Source organism: Pseudogymnoascus destructans (assembly GCF_001641265.1).
Source record: "Pseudogymnoascus destructans isolate 20631-21 unplaced genomic scaffold scaffold_15, whole genome shotgun sequence".
Classification (NCBI taxonomy): domain Eukaryota; kingdom Fungi; phylum Ascomycota; class Leotiomycetes; order Thelebolales; family Thelebolaceae; genus Pseudogymnoascus; species Pseudogymnoascus destructans.
In genome coordinates this window covers 326,550-347,528 of record NW_020167534.1, presented here as the reverse complement: position 1 = coordinate 347,528, position 20,979 = coordinate 326,550, and the positions used below count along the sequence as shown (strand labels likewise).

At 43.3% G+C, this 20,979-nt stretch overlaps 4 protein-coding genes across 4 annotated transcripts; 1 reads left to right on the top strand and 3 right to left on the bottom strand.

Moving 5' to 3' along the window:
- Nucleotides 1–430: 430 nt before the first annotated feature.
- On the top strand, nucleotides 431–3,455 carry VC83_04626 (uncharacterized protein). The gene is made up of 7 exons (XM_024468255.1): nucleotides 431–468; nucleotides 534–1,423; nucleotides 1,473–2,137; nucleotides 2,187–2,300; nucleotides 2,347–2,547; nucleotides 2,599–3,000; nucleotides 3,066–3,455. Exons 2-7 carry the CDS (start codon nucleotides 1,162–1,164, stop codon nucleotides 3,225–3,227), a joined length of 1,806 nt encoding a protein of 601 aa, XP_024322541.1. The 5' UTR covers nucleotides 431–468; nucleotides 534–1,161; the 3' UTR covers nucleotides 3,228–3,455.
- Nucleotides 3,456–7,560: 4,105 nt separating this feature from the next.
- On the bottom strand, nucleotides 7,561–8,170 carry VC83_04625 (uncharacterized protein; the record flags this gene model as incomplete). The annotated part of the gene is made up of 2 exons (XM_024468254.1): nucleotides 7,561–7,997; nucleotides 8,059–8,170. 2 exons carry the CDS (start codon nucleotides 8,168–8,170, stop codon nucleotides 7,561–7,563), a joined length of 549 nt encoding a protein of 182 aa, XP_024322538.1.
- Nucleotides 8,171–15,669: 7,499 nt separating this feature from the next.
- On the bottom strand, nucleotides 15,670–17,474 carry VC83_04624 (uncharacterized protein; the record flags this gene model as incomplete). The annotated part of the gene is made up of 4 exons (XM_024468253.1): nucleotides 15,670–15,758; nucleotides 15,819–16,289; nucleotides 16,993–17,113; nucleotides 17,169–17,474. The coding sequence occupies 4 exons, from the start codon at nucleotides 17,472–17,474 to the stop codon at nucleotides 15,670–15,672; spliced, it is 987 nt and encodes a 328-aa protein (XP_024322539.1).
- Nucleotides 17,475–19,598: 2,124 nt separating this feature from the next.
- On the bottom strand, nucleotides 19,599–20,208 carry VC83_04623 (uncharacterized protein; the record flags this gene model as incomplete). Its single annotated transcript, XM_024468252.1, has 3 exons — nucleotides 19,599–19,757; nucleotides 19,805–20,050; nucleotides 20,107–20,208. The coding sequence occupies 3 exons, from the start codon at nucleotides 20,206–20,208 to the stop codon at nucleotides 19,599–19,601; spliced, it is 507 nt and encodes a 168-aa protein (XP_024322761.1).
- Nucleotides 20,209–20,979: the final 771 nt, after the last annotated feature.

The window sequence follows — 20,979 nt, the reverse complement described above, 5'->3', positions numbered from 1 at the left end:
CTCACCGCCTTTGCAGGGTTCTCGGATCCCCGGAAGGCCGTCATCACCGTCATCATCGTCATCACCGTTATCGCCGTTGTCGCCGTCATCGCCGTCATCACAACTAGGCCAGGGCTGGTAAGTCGCCTACCTTATTTGACAAAGTGGACCCTTGGTCTGCATACAAAGCAACCACTGTTGAGTAAATAAATGGCTATACGCGCGCACGGGTGTGGATTCACATTTTTTAGTGTTGCGGTATAGTCCAGACTTGCGGACCTCGCACCACCACCACCAGCATCAAATTGAACGTACTGTAGCTGCTCAGAACTATTCACACCTTTCCAGACTATTTCACACACCTTTCTAGACCATTTCAGACCATTTCAGACCATTTCAAGACTATTTAGACTATTTCAGACCTTTCAGACCATGCCAGACCATGCCAGACCATGCCAGACCATGCCAGACCATGTCAGACTATCATATGTGAATCTCAAACCCTTTGTTGACAAACTTACATTCGTACTAATACCTATTAATACCTATAACAGTACAACCATACAACTATACAACTCTACAGTACTACTATACAGCTGTCTCCATGTACCTCATCACTCTATTCTGTATGAGACTGTACTGTTGCATTCCCTCGGTAATGTGACTATTCTGTTCTGTTCTGTACTGCTCCTGTACGATATACATATCCCCAGGCATAGCATCATCACTAAATGCACCATCGGACACCCGTCGACAAGGAATCGTCCTCTTTTTCCTTCATAATCCCCAGTCTCTTACCGCCTTACTGCCATGCACTTGGAATCCCCTCATCCGTTCCTTCCTCCGTCACATAATCCCTTGGCTTCACCACACCCCCCACCCCTCCCACTTACTTTGTTGACCTTCATCCCATCTTCGCCGAAACTTCCGATTTCTCATGACTCTTTTAACACCCCTCCGTCCTCCTTCACTATCCCCACTCACTCTTCTCCCTCATCCACTTCCCTCTCACAATAATATACTACTGAAATCCAACACCGTCTTATTACCTTATCACCTTCTTACACTACCTAAAACATATTGACAAATTGACATATGGTCCTTGCCTACCCACCAGACAAGCGATAACCACCACTCACCATTCCCTTGAACCTAACAATACACACTGTCAAACAGCCACATATGAGGACCTGCCCGGAATTTACCAAGGCAGCCCCGGCTCTGCTGGTGCTATTCTTCGCTATAGCGGCCTCTGCACACGGGGATGAAACTCATATGGATATGGGCATGACGGCCACTGGCGCTGGTGTGCCGCTGGGCGCCACTCCATCTAATGCGACGCTGGAGGTGCCTCCAAGTTACTTCCGACACCCAGAATACTCACATTTGATCCTCGCTCACATTGCTCTGATGACAATTGCTTGGGTCTTTGTGCTTCCAATTGGTGTGAACCTCCGACAACCCTAGGAATGAACATATCTGACGTGAATTAGCTGTAATGCTCTCCATTTCCCGCTCCAGACTGAACCTCTTAGCCCAATCTGGCTTTTTTATAATAAATTTGGGAGGAGTTATACTGGCGATGCTCTACAACAGCAGAACGCCGGATTTATACCCCCATAACGCGCACCACACGATCGGGTGGCTGCTCACTTGGGTCACCGTTGCGCAGATATGCCTGGCTCTAATAACAGCATCTGCTAGGCTGCGAGGAGGGAGCAGAAACTCCGAGGAACAACTACCCTTTATCCAAAGCTTGCAGCAGTCTGTGGGGGGGCATCAATGGGCAAACGCTGCAGAGAATTCCCCAGGATATCGATTCTCGGACGATAGTGGGCATGGAACGGAACAGAACGATGAATCCCTCAGAGGCAACTCGTCTTCCTCATTGGAAGATGACCGAGATGTCATGAACGGTATAAACCGGAAGTATTACGAGGGTGAGGCTGATGACCTAGCTCCGAGTCCAAAAAAGAGAAGCCGACATGTACTCGTGATGAAGAGGTTGCGTGCTGTTCTTTTAGGCAAAGTACCTCTGTATATCTCTTCGCGCGTGACTGGTTTACTTCGCATATTCGAGGCTATCATCACACGCACGATATTGATACAAGGATTTGTGGCTATAACCACTGGAGCTGTGACATATGCCGGAATTTTTGTATGCACCCCTAGCCCACCGAATAAGTTGTAAATCTAACTGGCCTTAGAGAGGAAGGGATGTGTTTTCTGGGCTTGCCCATTTCATCAAGGGCGGAGTGTTCTTCTGGTACGGAATACTCACGTTAGGCCGCTGGGCCGGAAGCTTTGCAGACCGTGGTTGGGTGCGTATTTTGTCTCCGACATGTATTTTCTTGCTAACAGCGAAAGGCTTGGAATATAAAACCTAGAACTACTGGCAAGTCGGAGAACGCGAACACCATCTCCGCAGAATTCGTGGAAAGCTTCCTTATTTTCTTCTATGGGTCTACGAATATATTTCTAGAGCACCTGAATGCATGGGGCGAAGCATGGAGCGCGCAAGACATGGAACACATCTCCATCACAATAATGTTCATTGGGGGAGGACTGGTGAGTGAATTAGTAATAGGCATAATATCCTTCAGATACTGACGGATTAAGTGCGGAATGTTAATCGAGTCGACCAGAATCCGAAACCTGTTGAACATCAACACTCCGAAAATTTCCCTTAATAGGCCAGTCGACAGCCCATCTATGGAAGGCGAAGACGAGGAATCAAGCTGGCAGCCCCCCAAAAGCTACAAGATCTCGATGAACCCCATTCCGGCATTGATGGTGCTCCTCTTGGGGATAATGATGAGCTCTCACCACCAAAGCTCGATGGTCTCGACTATGATCCACAAGCAGTGGGGAACCCTTTTGATGGGCGCTTCCTTTGCTAGAGGGTTGACGTATATTATTTTCTACTTGTCACCACCAACGTCGTTTTTGCCTTCGCGACCACCCTCAGAGCTCATCACAGCTTTCTGCCTTATGGCTTGCGGTCTCGTATTCATGGCCAGTGTAGGTGTTCTAACCTGCTTTATATTGTTGTTATTGTATTAGGAGACACCTAACATTTATTACAGAGCCGTGATACAGTTGTATCGATGGAATATAATAACCTGGATGCCATGTTTGTATTCACCGTGACAATGGGTCTCGTGAGCTTCCTCATGGCATGGATCATCCTCAACGTTGCAGTCAAGGGCTGGGCTGTACAGAAGGAGAGGAGGTGCAGTAGACTTTAAGTTAGCGGCGCCATGGCCATAGCGGTGACTTTTCTGACCCCACCAAAATCCAGAGCAAGAACACCAAACTACAAACTTGGAAAATCACAAATAATTCAATTACTACAGTGCCAACTCATCTAAATCGCTATCATATAGCTCTTCTTCACTCTCTTCATCTATATCCTCAATTGTAGCTTCATTAATAAGTCGTGGTATTGTTCTAGACCTCTGTGAAGCTGTTGCTGTTGCTGTTTCTGCTTCTACTAGTTAATTTAACTATGGCCGCGTCCTATATCCTTAACAGATCACTGTAATGGTGGGTGCACCAGATGTGAGAATCTAGCCACCCAAGGAAGGGATGATTTTACTAAGACAACACAACTGTCTTAGAAAAAGAGCCAAAGGGTCGTAGCTTAGACTATTCCACAACGCAGCAATCAGGTGTATGATATAGTGGAGTGGTTTAGACAAGTTGTAACAAATGTTGAGTCTGAGAACTCAGGGATAAGTCAGAGGTTAGCACCTCACTGACTTTTCAGAAACAAGGAGTAACAAGATCAATGCTTGGAAGCTTGGAAAAGACGTGGAAGTATGTGATAGTCAATTTACTGTATTGCCTGCTTACCCTTTCTTAAGGAAAGGGCAATCCTATTTATGCTAAAGGAGTGTAGTTTTCTCATTTTCCAAGACTTTCCATGACTAACCAGGCTTGGTAACTGTAGTCGACGTAAGAGAATCCCATAGAACCATCTCCTAGGTTCCTAGTCTATAGGAAGTGAAAGGAGGTCCAAGGTCAGAGTACCCCTATAGACAAATTATGTCATAACTTAACCAATCTTGTGGGTAACTAAGGAGCGATGATGTGTAATGAATCATAGATGGTTGTAGAAGCTTTTGGAGCTATCGTTCATGTTCCTAGGCCTCTAGTTGATAGAGATATGTCATGTGTAGTATTAGCCCAGTAACTAAGGAGTGATGTCATGTAATGAATCATAGAGGGTTGTAGAGATATGCTATGTGGTCATATCGGCCCAGTAACTAAGGAGCAATGACGTGTAATGAATCATAGAGGGTTGTAGCAACCATTGAGTAGTATTGCTCTTGTTGTTGGTGTGACAGCCAAAATATGTATAGTGGCTTGTAGGTTTGAGGAGGAGATTTCTAAGTTTGCTCTTGAGTTTGATAGCAAACTGAGTGCAACAAATGTCAGTATGACAATCACCACAAGAGTGGCTAAAATGGAAGTCACCATATCAAGCGCTTATAGAATGGCTTAAATGGATGACTCCGCTACCGCTCACGCAAATGCACAAGTATGGCTGTTTAGCCTACCCACGCATCAACAACCAACTGAAGCTTGATAGGCTAAACCCACGAGCAGAAATCGGGTTTCTAGTAGGATGGCAGTCCTCGAACATTTACCGTGTATGGATTCCATCATGGAACAAGGTTATCTTCTCCTGCGATGTTACCTTTAATGAAGAAGGGAAATGGGACTCAAAAAGAGAGTACAACCCTATATCACTACATGAAGACATTGATCCTATCTTCATAGAATTACCAGAGAAGGAGGTAGAAGGGGACGACATCAATGAACTCCAAAGGGACTATGAGGAAATGGATATATCTTCTCAGACAAATAGGATACCACTTCGGCCAAACAATGGGAATGATCAAAACCAGGAACCTAACACTAGGAACGATCGTCCGAGAAATGTTCATGATAGTCTGAGAAGTCCTAACACTCAATGCGCGGATTCCCATACAAATGAGGGACCTGAGACAACTCTTCGTACAAATGAACAATCATCTCGTACAAACGAACAGGGCACTCCTCAAAAGGAACAAAGCCATGAGAACGATCGTACGATAATTATTCTGGATAGTATGAACGATGTTAGTGTTCCTACGAAAGGAAGTGCACCATGGCCTACACCCGACCTATTGTCACCTATCCTGCGATCAGAACATGAGGATGAAGATGATGATATAGATGAATTAAGCATCATGTACCAACCGCGACAGGAAGGAAATATCTGAAGGCAAGCCTATCACGTGACCCTAGATAACCTCTCACAAGGTTCATCTTTTCACACGGCTTTTAATGCAGCACAAGAATGAGTCCATCAACGGGACCTACCCCTCGCACCTACAAGTGAGAAAGGGTTAAACACACATCAATATAGACAAGAGTTTATAGAGGCGAAGAACCTTGAGTTTTATGATCTTGCACGACGCGACACATTCATTTTAACACCTCGGAAAAAAGCAAACCTTGCAAAACTCGTGCCTATAAAATGGGTGTATACATATAAGACGGATGAAAATGGCTTCTTTGTGAAGTGTAAGGCTTGACTCGTGGTCCGAGGTGACTTACAACACTCATCGGACTTTAATGAGGTCTATGCAGCTACTCTAGCAGCGCGCATCTTCCGACTCACAATGGCACTTATGGCGTACTTCGACATGGAAGTGCGACAGTTCAATGCTGTAAGCGCATTTACGAATGCAGATATGGATGAAACGGTATATATACCAATTCCAGAAGGAATCGTACGAATGACAGAAGGTTCATATGAACCTCAAACTCATTGTTTTCAACTACGGAAAGCCTTATATGGGTTAAAGCGATCACCATTACTATGGTATCAACATATACAAGAGACACTCCTACAAATGGGGTTTAAGGGCACACGCGATGCGCCTTGTCTCTTTATACGAGACGGAATCATCGTATGATTCTATGTAGATGACATCTATGCCTTATACTTTAAGGACAAACAGAAAGAATATGATGAGTTCCGACAAACACTCCATGAGCGATACGAGCTTCATGAGCTAGGAAAACTTGAGTACTTCCTCAGAATCCACATTGTCCGAAACCGAGAGCGACGATGGGTTTGGCCATGTCAAGATCAATACATCGAAAAGATCGCTCAGAAATTCAATGTCATGGACCATCGGAAGGTCAATACACCTATGGAAGTAAAAGACTTTGTGAAGAATGTAGAACAAGCATCAAGGCCACAATACATTATTACCAACAACGGATAGGATCGATCATCTATCCTATGATAATTACTCAACCAGATGCATCGCGAACAGCACAAAAGCTTGCAGAGTTCATGCAAAACCCAAGCCCAACACATGAACAGGCAGTAAATCGATGCATCGCCTACCTCTATCAGACGAAGGATTATGGATTACTCTATGCATGTGATCGTACGAACCCACAGAATGTTCATACAAACCTCCTACAAGAGCTATGAGCCTTAATACCTACGGATGTAGGGGGTGTAGGGGGTGCACTACTCACAGAAACGTTAATATCTTCTCGTACAAATGAGAATAATTCTCATAGAAACAGACTAGATGAATGTTATGAGGAGAGAACCCTCAGAACAATCGTCCGAAGCAGAAAGTTGATTGTACGAACGAAATTAACATGTTTGAAGAAGGGGTGTTCTGAGCTGCATCAGACGCATCGTTCACAGATGACACTGAAACGCGACAGAGTACAGAAGGGTACACATTCCATCTATTCAACTCTCTTATAGATTGGCAAAGCTCGAAACAGAGGACTGTTGTTAGGTCTACGACCGAAGCAGAACTACTTGCTCTATCGCGCGCGACAACTCAACTATATTGGTGGTTACGGGTCTTCGACCAAATAATCTTAAGATATATGAACACCCCTCTATAGAGTGCAACAATGTGCAAACAGTCCGACTTATGGTCACAGATGCACCTAAGCTAATGACGAAGTTGCGACACATTGACATACACCAAAGTTGGCTTTGGCAAGAAGTTCAAAAAGGAACGGTCAATGTTAAATGGATTCTTACGAGGGCAATGCCTGCAGATGGCTTCACTAAGGCCCTACCACGCCAAAAGCATAAAGAGTTCATGAAAATGATTGGATTAGTCCACGTCTCAAAATTAGAGAGTGGTACTAAGGGGGTGGAAGAACCCTTTCATACAATCTAGGAAAGGGTTCGGACAATCATACCTAGAGGTGTACAGTGACCATACAACATGATAAAACATTCATACGAACCGTATGAGAATAGTCTGAAGCATACTTGCAGGTTACATCAACTTACCTCGCTATACATTTCATATGTTATTTCACTACAAAAGCCTTGGTATTTTCAGTCTTTACAACAAGAAAACAACATTAAAACACAAAAACAAAGAGAAAATAAAGTCTTATTGAGCTATGAAAGCTAGAAGTCTAATGATACAAAAGAGAAAAAAAAAACAAGACTAGGCGTGAGTGAGGGCCTGGTGATAGAGGACCTTAAGGCGGAAAATCTCAGCCTCATAAAGCTCCTTAGTACCCATCAACTCCTTAATCTCTGCATCCTTTTTTTTCAATGGTAGCCTCATAGCGAGCGAACTCCACGGTAACACAATGTTGAATATGGGATAGAGAGACAAGAGGGCAGTCAGAGACTGCATGCTCAAGTGCAAGCATACACCCAAAAGGGCACTTGAGGTGATGGGGTTCGAGGGTTCCAGCCTTAGCCTGAGTGAGAGCAGCGTTATAAGCAGCTCGAGTGCGCTCAGTGAATGGTCCGAGAGCCTCAAAAGAAGCAGCGCGACACTTATAGTTATCAGTCGCCCATGCGCAAGCAGTGCAATATCCAGCAGGGTACACCTTGAGGTTGACGACACAGTCGGGAAAAACGGTCGATTGTCCGGTTGCAAAACGTTGGCAGAAAGTCTTATTGACGATCTCACCACGAGGATGGGTGAGGTGGGCGAGCAACTTGGATTTAGTCAAGCCTATAAGCCTAGGTTAGGATTGTACGAATAGAAAGGATAATTGTACGAAGGATAAACAGACCAACAAACGAGTTGTATGAATTGAGTGTCTCAGCCTCAGCCGCGGGGTTGAGAAGATGAGGGTGTTGAATGGGAAGATTGTGCACCATGACGAACTTTGATGGAGGAGGCATTGCGAATAGAGGTATTAGAAGATAAACTGAGGTGTCGTAAGGTGAATCTGAAGGATGATAGAGGTTGAACGTGGCGACTAAAGCAATAATGTGCGAGAGGTCCGACTGAAGAAGGTGTAGGTAGGAACAAGACCTACCTATATATACACCTCGATAGAAGGAGCGACCTACCTTTCGGATAATAGAGCTACTACTCAGACAAACCAACTAGGAAGTAGACCTACTTCCATACATACCCTATATATGATTATACGAAGTGATACTCGATACTACGAAAAGTTATCACCACCTTACTTTCATTGCCTATACGAAATCAGAAATTATATCCTGTTCGACCACATAGGAAACCACTTCAGCCAATCATATACAAGGTATATATAGAGCTTATAAAGTCTATAGAATGATTGTACTAAGGATATTTACGATGGTCACAGAGGTCAAGAAGCCAGTCTGGAGAATAATAAGCTAGATTAAATCTAAAGAGAGAAGAAGAAGAAGAAGGAAGGAAGGTGAGGCTATTCCTTGTAATATACAGTTGTCCGCTTAGTGGTTGTAGCCTTGGTGGCTAAGGCTGCACCCGTAACAACCGTAACAACCATAACAACCATAACAACCATAACAACCATAACAACTGTAATGTAGGTCGTGGTGTACCGGGTCTTATGGTGTACTGGGTCTACCTGCTCACACCACCAAAATCAAGGTCATGTGACCATATTTTAAACCTTAGTAACTTTTGTAATAATGGCTCTAGAGCTTAATACTCTTAGACTAACATAACTCGTGGCGTAACGGGACGCTTTGCCAGAGCCACCCGCACCCCACCAAAATCAAGGTCACATGACCAAAATTAAAACATTAATAACTTTTGTAATAATGCTTATAACGCTTAATCCTCTTAGACTATTACTCTTTATAGTCTTATTTCTTATAGCCGAATTTGCTAGAGTGTAAGCTATTCTTATTAAGTAGTTATTTATAGTTTAATTTTTACCATATAAATATTTTATATAGTAAAATATAAGCTTTAATATCTTTTGTAAAACAAAACTAGTACTACTAACGTAGATCGTGGTCAGACCGGCTACATGGCCAGACCGGCTATTTCAATTTTACAGGTAAATTCACAAGCAAATTCACATCACGTGATATATAATTCAAACTTGTAATAATTACTTTAATTGACTTGCTAGAGCTTAATGTTATTAAACTTAGATAATTTATATACTTATACGTTATAATTAAAAACGCTAGCATGTAAGCTAGCCTTATTAGGTAGTTATTAACAATTTTAGATTTGCCATACTAAAAATTTATATGGCAAAAGTTAAAACCTTTAGTAACTTATGTAAAAAGATACTAGTGTTATTAGCGTCTTTAGATATAGTAGATGACTATTTAAAGTTCCTATATATACAAGGAATATGCTCTAGCCTTTTTATTAAAGGAGTTATTAAGGTTCTAATTTTCGCAAGCATAAGTACCTCCACATACAAATTTGTATGTGATGGTACTAATAGCCGGTCTGGCCATGTAGCCGGTCTGACCACGACCTATGTTAGCATTTTTACACATGTTAGAGTATGATATAAAGAGTAATAGTTTAAGAGGATTAAGCGTTATAAGCATTATTACAAAAGTTATTAACGTTTTAATTTTGGTCATGTGACCTTGATTTTGGTGGGGTGCGGGTGGCTCTGGCAAAGCGTCCCGTTACGCCATCCATCCCATTACGCCACGCGTTACATTAGGTCATGGCATAAGTTACTTGTAAGCCCTTTAATCCACTTTAAAAGTGTCTTTTCCTGATTTTTTGATAGGAGCTGCTGCTGTTGGCGTGCCTCTGTTCGTGTTAGTGTAACGTAAGTCGTGGCGTAAGCGGCGACATGGCGTAAGCGGCGATTCTGGATACCCCACCAAAATCCAGGTCCCGGCCACCAAACCACCAAGTTAGAAAATCGCAAATAATTCAATTACTACAGTGCCAATTCATCCAAATCGCTATCATATAGCTCTTCTTCACCCTCTCTGTCTATTTCCTCAATTGTAGCTTCCTCTATAAGTCGTGGTGTTGTTTTAGGCCTCTGTGAAGCTGTTGCTGTTGCTGCTTCTGCTTCTGCTACTTGCGACCGGAGTTCTTCTGTAGAGATGTGGAATTGACCCTTCAAAACAGCTCTTTTACTCTTCTTTTGCTCCCTTCTTTTCTGAATTATGTTGCGCAAGTTATCCGTCTCTCTTTGCTGTAGTATGTGGTGTGTGTTAAGTTTCTCTGTTTCATCTGCTAACTTATTGATATATCGCTTTGTAGGAGTAACGTAGGTCATGGCGTAACGGGGGTAATGGCGTAACGGGGGTAGTGGGGTCGGAACCACCCCATCAAACCACTACCACCTTTAAAAAATTGAAATTGTTCAATTACTACTAGGCTAATTCATCTAAATCGCTGTCATATATCTCTTCTTCACCCTCTCTGTCTATTTCCTCAATTGTAGCTTCCTCTATAAGTCGTGGTGTTGTTCTAGGCCTCTGTGAAGCTGTTGCTGTTGCTGCTTCTGCTTCTGCTACTTGCGACCGGAGTTCTTCTGGAGAGATGTGGAATTGACCCTTCAAAACAGCTCTTTTACCCTTCTTTTGCTCCCTTCTTTTCTGAATTATGTTGCGCAAGTTATCCGTCTCTCTTTGCTGTAGTATGTGGCGTGTGTTAAGCCTCTCTGTCTCATCTGCTAACTTATGAATATATCGCTTTGTAGGAGTGTTGAGAATGCCACGACTTATTGTAGAAGAGAGAACTGTATTTGCTTTGTGAAGTGTCTGAAAATGAGGAGGACTGCTATTCAAAAATACTTTCTCAAAAATATCATGCTCTGTTGGAGTCCTTGGCCGTTCTAAGGGTGCATCTGTTGTAGGAAGTGTAGCTGCGCGTATGACTGTCTGTGGCTGGAATGGCTGTAACCCACTCCCTCTCCAAGCAGAAGTTATATTTGAATTTGAAAATGCAGCTGCTCTTGCTTGTATGTATGCATCCATCCATTCTGCTTTCTGTATGCGTAGGAGCTGCGCCTCATTAAGGTGCGAGAGGGCTGTTGTGAGGTGTTTTTTCAAAGGTCCAAAAATTGCAACATCAAGTGGCTGTAACACATGAGAGGTATGTGGAGGTAGTATAAGTAGCGATATGCGATTCTGTATGCAGTGTGATATGAAGCTCCCGCTTATATGGCTGTCATGGCCATCACAAATAAGGAGCCTTTGTTGTAGTTGTCCATTTGGAAGTGTTGCTTTTGCTCTTGTAGAAGGCTCAAAAACGCGTTTTAGCCACTCTAATCCATGAAGATTGCTTGTCCACCCTTTTGTATTTGCAGAGAAGTGCCATTTGCTTATAACCTCCTTTGGAATCCAGCTCTGTAGTATATTCTGTCCCTTGAAGATAATGAGGGGGTCAGTGGTTGTTCCATCCATGCAGATGCACTCAACAGCAGAACCCATTCCTGCCTCCCTGGATGTGCCTGAAAACGCGTCCTAAGTGTAGAATCCACGATAATTCTTGTTGATTGCATTGTTCCAATTGAAAATCCAGTCTCATCGATATTGTAGGTGTTGTGATTTTCGATTTTTAGCTCTGTTGTGAGGCTCTTGTACGCGTCAAACCACGCCGTCAACACCTGCTTTGTGACCCCATTCATCCTTTGTGCCTCAACCCTCCTTCCTAACTTAACACGTAAGTTAGGATGCCTTTGAATGAACCGTGGCACCCACTCTTGCCCAAGAGGTAAGTTAGGGATTTGAGGTTGTGTCTGTTGAGTTGGTCGGGTCTGCTGAGTTGGTCGGGTCTGCTGAGTCGGTCGGGACTGCTGAGTCGGTCGGGTCTGCTGGGTTGGTCGGATCTGCTGCTGAGCCGGTTGGTTTGATGGGGTCTGCCAAGCCACTAGTTAGAAATAGCCGAGTCTGCCAGTCTATAGCAGGTTTGATGGGTTGGTAGTTGACCTGACTGAGCTGGTCAACTAACTCTGTAGGTCGGCTCACCTGGGTTTGGAAGACCCGACACTTGTTTGACCGGACTTCCTCTGCAACCTCACGTAATATCCGATGGCTAGGAGCTTAACCACTTCCAGTAAGCTCTTTAATCCACTTTGAGAGGGTCTGCTCTTGAGTTTTTGATAGGAGTTGCTGGTGCTGGCGTGCTTCTACACGTGTGTGCCTTCCATTTATGCGACAGCGGAGGGTCTCCTCTGGTAGCCCTAAAGCTTTTGCAGCAGCATATATTGATTTGTATTGATTTGATTTAATAGCTAATATAGCTTTTTGAATTTGAATTTCGCGTTCTTGAGCCTTTATACTCTTCTGACGGACCATTCTAGCATAGTAGTAGTAGTTAATAGGGTTGTAGGTTTGATGGGGTGGTTCCGACCCCACTACCCCCGTTACGCCATTACCCCTGTTACGCCATGACCTACATTACCTTACGCAGCACAACCTTCCCCCCTCCCTCCTCATAAAACTTTGCTAACGATCAACGAATAGGGGAGGTGAGTGATGGGCTCCAGAACAGATGCTACAACACGCCGACATGCGCACCTTCATTAATCACACTACCTCTAACGTAGGTCGTGGCGTAAGCGGCTACATGGCGTAAGCGGCTATTCTAAATACCCCACCAAAATCCAGGCCAAACCACCAAACCACCAGCTCAGAAAATCGAAAATTAGAATGGTCAGACGGAGGAATAACCAGGCTTAAGAGCTTGATTTGCGACTTTCTGAAGCAGTTCTAGGAATTCAAACCAAAAAATTTAAATCTGCAAATGCTGCAGCTATTGCATTGAGCCTACGACCTGATACTGTGCGGAGACGCCTACGTGGTATACCAACACGTAAGGAAGCGCGACAACAACAACAGCTCCTGTCAAAAAATCAAGAACAGACCCTTTTAAAGTGGATTAAGCAGCTTACAAGCAGTGGCTATGCTCCTAGCCACTGGATTTTAAGAGAGGTAGCTGATGAAGTGCGCACAAATAGGTGTCGCATTTACCAAAGTCGTGGCATACAACAACAACAACAACAACAACAAACTCAACAATTACAACCACAACTACAAGCTCAAATTCCTAGGTTACCACTTGGGCAAGACTGGGTTCCGCGATTCATTCAAAGGCATCCACAACTACGTGTTAAGCTAGGACACAGAGTTGAGGCACAAAGGATGAATGGGGTCACAAAGCACATGTTGAAGGGGTGGTTTGACACGTACAAGAGCCTCACAACAGAGCTAAAAATCGAAAATCACAACACCTACAACATGGATGAGACTGGGTTTTCAATTGGAACAATGCAATCAACAAGAATTATCGTGGATTCAAGCCTTAGGACGCGTTTTCAAGCCCATCCAGGCCGGCAGGAATGGGTGTCTGCTGTTGAGTGCATCTGCATGGATGGAACAACCACCGACCCCCTCATTATCTTCAAGGGACAGAATATACTACAGAGCTGGATTCCAAAGGAGGTTATAAGCAAATGGCACTTCTCTGCAAATACAAAAGGGTGGACAAGCAATCTTCATGGATTAGAGTGGCTAAAACGCGTTTTTGAGCCTTCTACAAGAGCAAAAGCAACACAAAATGGACAGCTACAACAAAGGCTCCTTATTTGCGATGGCCATGATAGCCATATAAGCGGAAACTTCATATCACACTGCATACAGAATCGAATATCGCTCCTTATAATACCTCCACATACCTCACATATACTTTAACCACTTGATGTTGCAATTTTTGGACCTCTGAAAAAACACCTTACAACTGCTCTCTCTCGCCTGCAGCTACTACGCATACAGAAAGCAGAATGGATGGATGCATACATACAAGCAAGAGCAGCTGCTTTTTCAATTTTAAATATTAATTCTGCTTGGAGAGGGAGTGGGCTACAGTCATTTCAACCACAGACAGTCATTCGGGCAGCGACGCTTCCTATTACTACAACAGATGTAGCGACAGAACGGCCACATACTCCTACAGAGCATGACATTTTTGAGAAAGTATTTCTGAACAGCAGTCCTCCAGATTTCAATACCCTCCAAAAAGCGAATTCTATGCTCTCAAAGGCCTTAAATCAAGGTGTTTTGTACACTCCTACAAAGCGATATATCCACAAGTTAGCAGATGAGACAGAGAAGCTTAACACATGCCACATACTACAGCAAAGAGAGACAGACAACTTGCGCTCAATTATTCAGAAGCGCAGAGTACAAAATAAGGGCAAGAGAGCAGTTTTGAAGGGTCAATTCCACATCACAACTGAGGAGTTGCAGTCGCAAGTAGCAGAAGCAGAAGCAGCAACAACAGCTACATCACAAAAGTAGACTGGCCAGCCCGGACCGTAAAGACCGGACTGGACTGGACCGGACCGCTTATATGAGTGTTCCAGTCCTTAAATTTAAGACCGGACCGTGGTTCGGTCCTCCTTTTTTTTAAAAAGCCCGGACTGAATTTCAGTCTAGTCTCTAGGGTTAAGACCGGACTGTGGTTCGGTCCTCCTTTTTTTCAAAGCCCAGACTGAACTTCAGTCCAGTCTCTAGGGTTAAGACCGGACCGTGGTTCGGTCCTCCTTTTTTTCAAAGCCCAGACTGAACTTCAGTCCAGTCTCTAGGGTTAAGACCGGACCGTGGTTCGGTCCTCCTTTTTTTCAAAGCCCGGACTGAACTTTGGTCCAGTCTCTAGGGTTAAGACCAGACCGTGGTTCAGTCTAGGCTTTTTTACCATCTGAGCTTTTTTTTAAAAAGCCCAAACTGAAGTTTAGTATATTTAGCTTGTAGATCACGATGTTAGTCCTGTGACCAAGAGTAACGGTATATAGTAACGGTATATTGATAGAAATTAGGATAAATTTATCATATAGATAATAAATTATGGTAATTACATTAGAGTTATAAGTGCCGTATGTCTCAGAATGCATCAGCTTACAGTGGCTTCCCTACCATCACCACCACCACCATCGCACACAGGTTTGTGTCGACTTTGGGAGGCCAGCCTTCCTACCACCTAGCGCAAAGGTTGGTATCTATTGCAGTAGTTAACATAATATATTGTTCAAGCTGGTTCCAAATGCTATATAAGGCTAATTAGTGATATATTCTGTTACTGTGAGCCGTTACTCTAACCCACATCTGAATAGTACCCTCCTCTACCTTCTAAGTCGTTGCGAATGTTGAGGAGTATCAATGGAGGCTTCATCATTCTGAAGGTCCTTATTTAGAACCCCAAAATTTCGCTTCCTCTGAGTTTCCAATCTTCCATTGCGACCTTGTGTAGCTCTATGTGGCGTTGATGGGTCTGGTAAGTCTTGTTCAGCATCCTCATCAGATGATATTACCATCGTCATAGCAACTTGTCGATCAGAGTCCTCAATTATAGAGTCTGGGTCAGGAGCGCCAAATACATGGTCTATATTATCCCAATGATTATCAAGTTCCCACTTATACCTATGATAGTGTTTAACAATCATCAACTCTCAAACTGTAGTCATACTCATTTGTGCCCTGTGGTATTCATGGATATCGCGGGCAATATTAAATATGCGCTCAACTCCAGTACCAGTAGCTGTTTAAAGCGATTTGTAAGATATTTGCGTTACTCTTAACCATTACTGTAGGGGCTTACCTGGTACTGCAAGGATATCCCTTGCCATCTTCGCAACTGAAGGGTAAGAGAGCTCTAAGGTCTTCCACACTAGGAGCACTGGAGTATCTGCATCAGCACTAACCACTGGCGCATTTAAATAACGCTCAGCTTCATTATAGCTGGTACTTGATGGGCTCTGCCACCCTTTATGTAGCTGCCGGTTCATCCGAAATACCGCATTAAGACTTGTTGGTGTATAGGGGCAAGGCGGTACTGCCTCATGCTGGTCCCTCAAATCTTTTTGATAGTAAGCCTTCCAGTAATCTAAGAATATTTGGCGGTACTTCTTTGAGTGGGAACGGTCCCATTCAGGAGCGTTAAAAATGTCCAGTTTCTGAGATGGATCAAGAATTGCAGCAAGAGCATACGTCTGTTCAACAGGACCACCAGTTTCAGTGTAATAGTGCCTTAACTTTGCAACACCTGCAGTAATAGCAGCAGTAAACTCGTCTACCCAAGGATTAGATGCTGTATCCTTGTTATATAGCTTTTGATTGATATCATCAAGATGGTCAAATAATGTATTGTATACATTCCATGTATGGTTGATTGTAGTGTCTTTCGTGTTTCCAATAAGATGAGTAAATTCTGCAAAGGGCCGCAGAAGAGCGACTAAGTATTTTAGTTTTTTCCAGTCGTGATAATGCGAATTGATCAAGATGAGGCTCCTTAATAATCTGTTCCTCAAGCCAACTTTTAATTGGGATGCGTAGTCTTATCGCTCAGACTATCATGTCATATGTAGAATTCCAGCATATATCAATATCCCTGTAACGCTGACTTCTAAACGATAGAAGACACAGAGGTTCTCTTGCGTAAAGGTTGACTTATCAGAGGAGGCAGGGGATCAGACACAAAGGCTTCAAGTAACACGTTACTAGTATATAACAAATACTGTATTGAGTTGAGCACGAAGCTCCTATCTAAGGAAATACTATCTACTTATATAGTGGTGTCGTGCCTCATGGGTAATCTGGATAGTTGGCGGATAGCTAGATATTCAGGATAGTTCGTGGATAGCTCAACTATCCAATATCCACTAGTTTCTGCAACTATCCATTAGCCCCGTCACATGGCAGCCTACCCCGCTTCCCACTGTGACTCACACGTCACGTTACTAGGCCCTGGCCCTGTAACCATGACATCATGTTACTATAGCCGTAACAATCCCGTTTTAGCTGCAGTCGTCTCTTTGCTTCTATATCAGATTGCTTCTGGAGCAATAATTCAGTTTTCTTTGCAGACCTGCTCACAAGATTGCTAAGAGTGCATATCTGTGTATTTGACGTTAGTTGGCGTTACTATCAAGTGTTACTATCATGGACTAACCTTTCTAATAGCTGATGTGACTGTCGTATCATCAGTAATTGAAACACCAGTAACATCTATAACTTCTTCAGCTATGTCGACATTGAAGGCCTTTAGCATAGCTTTTACAACTAGCTGTATAACATGCGCCATGCATGGTATTTTTGTTGCATCACTACTCCACTCTACTTCTTGTGTAGTACTTCTCATGTAGCTCTCAAGTTCCTTGCACATTGTTCCATTGTTTGATGCATTATCAGTTGTCATGCAAAAAAGTCGTCCCGTAATATTGAATTGTTCCAGTACATTGTGTACAACAGCTGCCATATTTTGTCCTGAATGGACTCCAGTCATTGGCTCGAAACCAATAAGACACTATAAGATGTATGTTAGTAAGTTAATATATTATTATATAAGTTATAATCTGCTCACCTCTCTCCATTGCCAATCGTCAGTGATATAATACACAGTAATTGCTAAGAACGCTAATTTGAACAGACTTTGCCATCCATCAAGGGCAATTGAAACCTTTGCCATAGGCGGTAAATCCAATAGTAGCTTCTCCATGACGTTGTTAAATTGCATTGTTAATTCTTTGCGTATAACTGTCCGGTGTGGAATTTCCAGGTCGGGTTTCAACATGTTTAGAACCTTTCGCACCTCCTTGTTCTCCACTATTCGAAAAGGGAGGCTTGATGAAATTATGGCTATAATCAACTGCTCTCGCCATGCTGTATGTGTGAAAGGCTGTATGGTATTCCTTTCCAAATGCGCACGCGGCAGCTAAAGAAGGTCATTAGCGTTACTCTAGAACGTTACTCTAGACCACTGGATAGATAGCTTACTAAGTGTAAATGAGTTTGCGATCCATCCTTTCTACTACAAGCGCCAGATTTGGTGTGTCGGGTTAAAGTAGATGTGCTACTCCCACCTTGTTGAAGCTTAGGGTGTGCAAAGCCCTCAAACACAACTGACATAGTACCTTAGGATTGCCAGTTCGGACCTCAGCTCCTTGGTAGAATTGAGTCCATATTAAGGACCTCTTCGACCTTGTCCAAACCATATGTCGGAATATCTCTCGATTGATGTTGTTTGAAATCTTCGCAGTCCACCATTGATGCCATTCGTTAGCGGTATCCTCCTTCCATATAACATAACATATCGATTATTAGGAGACTTGGGTAGTTTTTCAAGAAGTTCATCAAGAGGAGCTTCAATTCCACTCAGTACATCATCTTGGGAGAAGATAAGTGCTGGCTCGAAAGGCGAGTTGATATCCTCAGTGTCAGAGGTAAGCAGATGCTCAAATTGTGACTGATTCATCATTGTAAATGGGCTTGGGCTTGACATGTTGTTAAGAGGATAGAGAAAATGTACTGTAGTAGGTGTTACGATATCAAGTGCGCCTTGCAGCTCGAGTGGGGGTTCAGGGGTGTGGGGAGCTTTCCGGGGTTGGAGCGAAGTTTTCAGTTGTGGAGTGAATTCTCAGAACTGGTCTCACTAAAGAGAATTCACTCCACAATAGCTGTATATAGATCGAGCCACTGCTCGAGTGCTCCTCTTCTCTTTCCTTTCTTCTCTAGATTGAGTTTAATTCATAATACCCAACTGGCGCCCTATGCCTTGGTGAACCGTGACAGTAGGAGTGTAGGTCAATCAGACGAATGATGAATGTCAAGTGAGGCCTTTTGGAAGGACGGCCATTTCTTCATAGTCTTTTGCAACAGAACAAATGGTAGTACAGAATACAAGAATGCCACATTGCAATAGGGTAATATTTGAACTCTTTGTCATTACTCTTTGTCATTACTCTTTGCCGTTACTCTTTGCCGTTACGCATTGCCATTACGCATTGCCGTTACTCATTGCCATTACTCTTTGCTATTCCTATTTTGTGTTAGTTGAACATAGTATTATGGAGTTAAACAATTTTCTCTAGCTCTAATTAGGTTTACCATAATGCTAGAGAGTAACGCTTACGAGTTTTAAATTACAAAATCAGCAATTTGGTTTCATTGGCTTAACAATTTGCTACATTAGCCCTATCTTATTTCAAAGTCTGAAGCTATATCTAGTACTATTAGCTGTTGCTACAGCATATAACAAGATAATGAGCAGTGTGTATAACCCTAAGTAGATACAGATCGATTATATTTCCTATGTAGCATAATATAAAGTTAAACTGTATAACCGACATTTGATTGTTGATTGGTCAGACTGTGTTCCTTGGCTCAGCCGAGGAGTAGAAGCATGCTGACTTTTTGCTTTTGGGCTCTCTTCCGTTACTGCTGGCCGTTACTATGAGTACAGTAGTCACTATTCGGAGTACTGACAAATAGTTTTATTAGATAGTAACGGCAGATAGTAACGGCAGAAGATCTCAAAATGGAATTCAGTAACCACAAAAACTCCATTGGTTTAGTATACTATAGTACAGTATACGACGTGAATTTACTCCTCCTCCTCCTTCTCCTCCTCCTCCTCTTCTTCCTCCTCCTCCTCCTCCTCCACCTCCTCCTCCTCCTCTACACGAACCCCGACTATGAAGCCGTTGAGGCTATCCTTTAAGGTATTTTCTTCACCGCTGTCACTAGTCGATGTCTTGCCAGTCTAACCATTATGTTAGATAGTATCGTCATGTTTTAGCTATTACTTACAGCTTTGCCTTCACCCTTTGGTAGGGCCTTCAACTTCTCCTCCAGCTCCTCTGCATTAATGGCCGCAATAGCCGCACTCTCATCATTAATAGCGGCTGTGAGGCGGGAATTGGCGTCAATACCACGAGCGGTGCGCCTGTCCATGATATCCTGCTGCGTTGTAGCTAACACGGCAGCTTGTTCATTGGCCGTAAGGCCCTCCCAGTCATCTTTACCCTGGCGGGTACGGCGTGCATGGCTCATAGCCTAGCTTTGCTATCAGCTCTAGAACAATTGATATCAGGATGGTAGGATTGTTATACCTGTCGGTCCGCATTCTGAGCGAGCTCAATGGTGTGGGCAGTAGCTGCAACGACTTCTGCGCGTCTCTCCTCATATGACTTCGCAGTGGCTGGAGACGACATGGTAAAGTTGCGTTAGAGGCGATTTGGAGCTGATGAGCGTTACTATAGGGCGTTACTGTTAGCACTGGCTTTGATTATACTGTTGTGAGAGTACTTCAATGTGCTAACAAGGCGGACGTCTTTTGAAAGTAGGGGCACAACTACTTACTGGTCAGGGTCGGTATAGTCAATAAATTTGGAAATCTAAAAGGAAGTTAATAATCAGAGGTAATGTAGGTCGTGGCCATACCGGGGCCATGGCCATACCGGGATGGTGGGGTAAGCCACCCCTTCAAAATATGAGCAGCTTCAAAAAAATTGAAAATAGTTCTACCATTACCATGCTAATTCATCTATATCACTGTCAAATAGCTCCTCCTCACTCCCATCATCAATTAGATCAATTATAGATGTTGTAACTTGTGGAGTTGTTGTTGTTGCTGCTTCTGCTTCTGCTACTTGCGACTGCAACTCCTCAGTTGTGATGTGGAATTGACCCTTCAAAACTGCTCTCTTGCCCTTATTTTGTACTCTGCGCTTCTGAATAATTGAGCGCAAGTTATCTGTCTCCCTTTGTTGTAGTATGTGGCATGTATTGAGCCGCTCTGTCTCATCTGCTAACTTATGAATATATCGCTTTGTAGGAGTGTTGAGAATGCCACGACTTATTGTAGAAGAGAGTACTGTATTTGCTTTGTGAAGTGTTGAAAAATCAGGTGGACTGCTGTTCAGAAATACTTTCTCAAAAATGTCATGCTCTGTTGGAGTCTTTGGCCGCACTATTACTGCATC